Raw genomic sequence first — 7,174 nt, 5'->3', positions numbered from 1 at the left:
CTGGTTAAAGTAGTTGCTATATTTTTAGTATATTTTATGTTGTAACATGTATTATCATCTTAGCCATATTTTCACATCTATATACATACACACATAAACACACACATAGATACATATATAAACATATGCATGTTTTTTGCTTATTTCTTCCGTGTTTTTTTTTTTAAGATTTATTTATTTATGCATACAGAACTGGGGTATAGGCCATAGGTGCAGGGGCGGTGAGAGGATTCACCAGAAACAGAGTAGGGAGCAGAACAGGCTGACTGATGAAGCACACTGCTGAGGAGAGCAGCAGGCAGATCAGAGGTCTGCCACGCCATATGGATCACCTCCAGGGCAGGGATTGAACTGATGCTGAAGTGGCTTTAGCTTCTTAGTGCTTTAATTCGCTGTGCCACCAGAGAGGGCCCATTTCTTCCTTGTTTTTGAAAAGAAAATATTACCAGGGATAGGAAGACACTAAGATGTATAAAAACCAATTTTTTCTTCCAGATTATATTAATGCAATAGTTTTTATACAATGAAAACTAGGCAAATGCACTTAAATGCAATTACCCTCAATTCCATTCCTCTGGTCCTATTACTTCATATATATATATATACATATACATATATATGTGGAATATATATATATATACACATATACATATATATGTGGAATATATATATGTGGAATATATATATATATGTGGAATATATATATGTATGTGTATATATATATATATGGAGTAATATTTACATATACTAAATCTATTTGAATGCCTAATCCACAAAATAAATAAACTATTAGTGGGTCTGGGGGTTGGGGGAAATGATAGGGCAGGCCTGGCAGTAAGGGTTATTGATGGTTTGTCTCCTCTTCCCATTTATAGTTTAAAAGAGTCTGGAGACCCAGGAAGAAGGGAAGAATATCTAAGATTCGCCTGTATCATTATGATTATTATTTGAATCGCCTGTATTTTTTAAAAAGAAGCAAGGCCTGGCCCTCCCTGGTGGCGCAGCGGGTTAAAGCACAGCACTGAGAAGCTTAAGCCACTTCCGCATGAGTTCGATTCCCTCCTGCCCGGGAGGAGATCCACATGGTGTGGCAGACCTCTCCTGGCCTGCCCGCTGCTCCCCTCAGCAGTGTACTTCGTAGATCTGCCTGTTCTGCTCCCCGCTCTGTCTCTGGTGAATCCTCTCACCCTCCACATCTCTGGCCTGTACCCCAGTTGTGTATGAATAAATAAATAAATCTTTAAAAAAAAAAGAAGCAAGGCCTGAGGTCTCTTTCCTTCTGACTTTCCACTGCCAGGAATTGTGGTACTGACATTTCTATCTGCTTGGCTTGATCTTTCACGCCTTCCTTAAAACCTCCTCTGCTTTTTCCTGGTTTACTCTGTGACTTGGCTTTCAAGTATATTTTTTTGGAAGAAATGACTGGGGTAATGAAATAAGGAAAACAAAGGAAACTTAAAATTTCCATGATCCATTGCTCTTTTTAAGTTAGGAAGAGGTCTGTTTGATACCCTTTGAAAGCTTTGGTAAATCACTGATTCATAAGAAAATTTCTTGATGCAATTCAATAAATTGCATTTATTGCATTACTAAAAAATGAAAATTCATGTAATTAATTATTGATTAGACTTCCATGAGCTGAGATCCCACATTCTATTGTGAGAGGCATGCAAGCCAAGGATGACACATTATTTCTGGAAAGGTTCAGATAGTAACCATTTTAGGATCTACAGGACATATATTTTTGTGGCAACTATGCCATTGTAGAGGGAAGACAATTAGACAAAATGTAAACAAATAAGTCTAACTGTGTTCTGATAAAACTTTATTTACAACTCAGATGGCAGACTGGATTTGGCCCAAGAGCCATAAACTGTTGACCTTCATGTAAACAAAAGATAACTGCACTACCTCCTATTAGGTGCTTCCTTTTGATATTTACCCAGGACAGAATTTATGAAGGACACAACAGATAATCTCAACAAAGATAACACAGTAGCAGACACATCCAGGCTGGTGAATAAGGACATACAAAAGAAGGAAACCTTGGGGAATGGCAGGGAGTTGACACGCCATGGTATGTCACACACCATACAGAGGAACCATGGTCCACAGAGGAGGTATGTATGGGCTTACAGTGCCCTAGAGACAGTGGATGTCACATATGACACTAAAGTTGAACTTAATGTTTTAAGTATGCTGTGTTCTGTGCCAAGTAAGATTTTTCAGCTGCTCAGAGACAAGCTGAATATGCATTTCAAAGAATCATTCCAATTCCAATAGGCAAGGGGAATTAACAGCAAGAAGTTACATGAAGTGAGCAATGTGAACTTTTTTGCAATAGATTAGACAAGGGAGAAAAGTACTTAGAGTGAAATAATATAGTGACCAGCGGAGAGGGTAGAACAGGATGTAGTAACAGGTGAAGGAGATGAGAGAGGATGACTCAAATATTTTGAACTCGGCACCATTAAGCAAATGAGGTGGGAAGCCAGTGAGAATTGACAGGGCTTGAAATACCTGAGGGAAATCAGTGCTGAAAGGATGGACATGAGTGTGCCAGTTCACCGCTCATTCTCTTATTACACTGAGTTGTAGACTATACATGTAAAAAACGCTCACACATATATCTAGGAAATGAGACCTCTTCCTAATGTACTCAGGATGCTCTTTGTCCTGATACTTTTTTTCCACAGCACTTTTCAACTTCTGATACTATAGAAATGATTTTAAATAAATGTTCATTATTTATCTTGTACATCCCCCAGTATAAGGCCCACAGGACAGAAATGTTTACTACCTGCTCACTATTGCATTCTCGGCAAATATAAAGCCACGTGGTGACTGAGAGTAGGTATCCACTAAAATGTGATGAATAAATACATTCAAAATTGTGTATAAACTGTCATTTTGAGACTTGACTCTTAGAATGTGATATTATAGCATCTTCTATGACTTTAATTTGGTAAAAAGATCATTTCTACTTGTTATTTGAAATAAGTCAGCTTCTTTGCTAAGATTCTATTTTCACACTTAAAAGGTTATTTCTGTATGGTCATATAATAAGCTTCCAAATGGATATATTATTTAAGATCTGGGCAATGTTTCAGCCCTGCCATAGAAACCAGCATTTTGGTGCGTTTGCATTCCTATGATTATATCCAACATGATAATCTGGACAATTCTTGGTAGTGCCTTAGAGCAGACACCAGACTTATATTTTGTGTGTTTGTGTATGTGTATACATACCTAGTCACAGAACCAATGCAGAAAATATAAAAGATGCTCAATAAACATTTTCATATGCTTTGACTAATGAAGTCTGCAGTCATGAATATATACATACAGAGAAGCGGTTATACACTCACGCATTCCAGATTTCCCCATGAGAAAATGTTCTTATGCTAGAGGCTGTTTTATGAATGTCTAGGCTATGATTTAGATGGAATTCCCCTGGATGTAAAAGCATGTCCTGGTTTAATTCCTGAATCAAGTGGGTTTATTCCTGATGAAGACTTCCCTAGCTTTGAGTTGTTCAGTGTCTGGCTTTGTTTCACAGGTCCGAAAGCAGAAAGCTAGCAGCAGCACTTAGGAAGAAAAGATCAGTGCTTGTTGCCAAATCTGCCTATTGGCTAATGGTGGCCAACAGCATTTATTTTTTATATATTTATTTTTTAAGATTTGGGGTACAGGCCAGAGATGCGGAGGGTGAGAGGATTCACCAGAGACAGGGTGGGGAGCAGAACAGGCAGATCGACGAAGTACACTGCTGAGGGAGCGGCCGGCGGGTCAGGAGAGGTCTGCCAAGCCACGTGGATCTCCTCCGGGCCGGCGGGGATCGAACTCATGCAGAAGTGGCTTAAGCTTCTTTGTGCTGTGCTTTAACCTGCTGCACCACCAGGGAGGGCCCAATAGCATTTATTTTAAATCATGCTTTGTCGTATATTAACTTCAGTAAATTTGTCATCAGATGGATTGTTGCTTGCATTTAGGAATAATATCTTACTCGTATTTGTCTTTACCAGCAGCAACAACGTTATCCAACTTTACAAAGTATGATATTCCATATTAATAGTATTTGAATGACAAAAAGGTTTTACTTGGAAGACTATTTTTTCTTAAACCTTAAGGTAGAGGCGACTATTTTTTTAAAAAAAGAATATCTCATGTTAGAAAATTCTGAACTTGCCTCAGGAAGCATATTCCTTAGTTCCTTAAAGTTACCTGTCACATCAATGTGTGATTTCTTTGTGAATATATTAAAGTTCACTGAATAATAATTACCAAAAAAAAAAATCCCATACATATAGAAATGAGGTTTTAATTAATTATAGGGGAAAAAATCTCTGTGCTACCAATATCTTTTATTTCAGCATAATTCTCTGGCAATGGAGAAAAGAACTGTGTTGAATTCATAATAAGAACAAATAAACACAACCTCCAACAACTTATGAGCAAATGCTCTGTACAGCAGGTATTCAAATGAACACTTTCTCTTTGATAGCATCTTTTAACTAGCTGTATTTCTTAATCTTCATAAATGCCACTGCTTAATTACTTTAACTCCTTTTAATCATCTGCTAAATCAGCAAGTCTGTCTTTTGCGGTTAAAGTGCTCCCTCTGGTGTTCATATACTAAAATGCAACAGCTCTTTTTCTAAAAGATAGGAACCCTTTTCAACCTTTAGTTAAATCTGTTAAGCAAAGAAAGTGATACTATCAAGTAAGACAAGAAATATCTGTAATTCCCCTTAAGATCTACAAAACAAGTAAGGTAATTACCTCCCTCCACTGCTCACAGCTTCACCTCCTCTCTGATAAGTTACTAGAACGTTCAAAAAAAAAAAAATGAACAATTAATAGACATATTTATGTTTATATCAAAAAGTAATTAAATACATAAGCATCTTTCTAAGACAAACTGTTTTCTCCCTTTCTAATCAGAAGCTGTGCAAAAACTATCATAGGAAACAGTATATGCGTGAACCAACTAGCGCTTTTAAAAGATTGCATAGAATTATACATATGTCACTAATTTTCTTATTGTGCCAGCAAGGTTGAGAACTAAGCAGAAAAAAAATTCACTACACTCCTTAAATAAAACTATGACACATTTGTACATATTTCATTTCCAGAGGTAACTATTTTGAATTTATTTTTAGATCATATCATTTCATTATTTTATTTAAGTGAAATCTTAAATCTTACATAGGGGGTGGAGATCAACAATGTTTTTTCCCCAGATGAGTATGAGAAAAATCAAAGATAAATATTAAAATACACCTTCTCTCTCTCTCCACAGTCAACTAGATACATTAAGTTGTGACAAATTAGGATGACACTTTTATTGTGGCTTGGAGATACCTTATTTGTTCTATTTTTATTGACCCTAGAGATGGTGAAAGTTTTAATGTACTTGAAAGAATTCTCAACATGATAAATTTTGAGTATAAAACTTTAACAACAAAAAAATGATTTGCACATAGTTAGACAAGGGGTTAAGAAGATTATCTTTTCTGTAAATACAGACACATTTTCTGAGCAGAAATGTGTTTCTAAAAGCTGCCAAATTCTGCTACTTAGAAGAAGTCTAAACTGGGAGTCTGTGAAGGAGAGATAACTCCTTCTACTGATTCTAACAACTGGATTAAAACAGAGGCAAAAATATAGGTTTGTCTCCTTCAAAGGTGATGTGAAAGAAAAGGACCCACTTTGAAAGAAACCAAATAAACAGGAATACTAGGCTTCTGACTTAGAGGGGAAGAAAAAGTTTTTATCTTTCACATGTGATGAATATTTTGGTTACTTTTAAGAATGCCCAGTCTATGGACAGAGAATTTCAAGGGAGAGACTTTTGTTTGTTGGAAACCCTAAAAACTTAGGGAAAAAACCTCACTGCCAAGTATGAAATAATCAATAAGATCATTAGCATGTTAAATCATGCTGAGGGTAGAAACAGGGGGTCTGTCTAACAAAACACATGCAAACAAGGCTAAGATGCAGTTGGAAACATGAATAAATAACTGCATTCAATGGAGAAAAGGAACATATCTACTTTAAATGCATGCCTGACATGAGTAAATGAAGGATTGTATTCCACTTTAAGTCCTTTCCCCAGCTTATTGCAAAAAATGAAATAAAAAACAGAAACACAATAGCATAACACATGCCAAACTAACAAAGGAAAGAGGAGGGTAAGTGCAAATATATACCTGTTGGTGTGAAGGTAAAAGACGGGACTGAAAAATCAAAACAAAATATAAACCAGTTATTAAGCTGAAGAGAGAAAGGGAACATATCACATTAGTATAAATCAAGCAGACAGCTGAACATAAAACAAATGTAAATAACTAAGCCAGTAGTTCTGACACTCTGATTTATGAATAAAACCAAATCTGAGGTTAAGAAAAGGAGCTTGTCTCTACAGGTATCATTTTGAAGTGTCTGACATTCTAGTTCAGAGGGGAATTGTGTAGGTTAGCCTGTGAATGACCCTGCATTTAGTAACTTAGATTTAGCTCACGGCTTTAGTGCAAACAGGAATCCTCTACTATTAATCATTCCCAAACAGTGGATGATAGAATCTTAAGCAAGTATTATCGGGGTCTTGCTTGAGCCGTATCCAGAGATCTGAAAGTAAATGCATATTAAAGTAGACTAATAGGTACATATAAGTGGGATATAAGTGGGGGAGGTACACAGAGAGAGAGCAAGAAAACAAGGGAACAGCAAGGCTAGAGGGAGGGAGGGAAGGGAAGGAGAGGGACCCAGGGAGGAAGAGAGGCATGATGGGGGGGGGGCAGGGGGAGATGAGGGGGGATGGAGGGGATGAGGGGGAGAGTGGGAAGGAAGGCAGAAATGAAGGGTGGACTGAAATAAAGAGAACTGTTTCATTACCAAGAAATGCTTAATGTCGTACTATGTATATAGTGTAAAGCTACCATTTTATCATCCAAGACGTTTATGAATGGACAGAAAACTCAGGGAGCTTTAAACTTGAATTTCTCTGATCTACTTTACAAGTTTTCTAAGGAGTAGACTGTGTGTTTTATTTTGTTTTAATGCCATAATAAAAGCTAAACAAGAGAATAACACTCCTGTGAAAAGCTTCCCTCTCTCTGCTGTTATAAATCTTAATCTAATCAATAATGTCTGAAATTGAACTGCAGACCTC

The 7,174-nt window shown here is 36.8% G+C and overlaps 1 protein-coding gene across 9 annotated transcripts in view; it reads right to left on the bottom strand.

Moving 5' to 3' along the window:
* ROBO1 (roundabout, axon guidance receptor, homolog 1 (Drosophila)) overlaps positions 1-7,174 on the bottom strand; it is a 939,739-nt gene that overhangs the window by 42,479 nt on the left and 890,086 nt on the right. For 6 of the 9 annotated variants that reach the window (XM_012733040.1, XM_012733075.1, XM_004675291.2 and 3 more), the window contains 2 exons: positions 6,213-6,239; positions 4,783-4,825 (listed from right to left, as the gene is read on the bottom strand). In XM_012733040.1, coding sequence (XP_012588494.1) covers positions 4,783-4,825; positions 6,213-6,239 — 70 coding nt within the window. The remainder of the gene's footprint in view (positions 1-4,782; positions 4,826-6,212; positions 6,240-7,174) is intronic. The other 3 variants (XM_012733050.1, XM_004675292.2, XM_004675293.2) reach the window with 1 other exon arrangement.

Source organism: Condylura cristata, unplaced genomic scaffold, assembly GCF_000260355.1.
Source record: "Condylura cristata isolate star-nosed mole 26May11 unplaced genomic scaffold, ConCri1.0 scaffold00003, whole genome shotgun sequence".
Taxonomy (NCBI): Eukaryota; Metazoa; Chordata; class Mammalia; order Eulipotyphla; family Talpidae; genus Condylura; species Condylura cristata.
The sequence above is the reverse complement of the archived record's forward strand: the minus strand, read 5'-3'. Positions and strand labels throughout refer to the sequence as shown.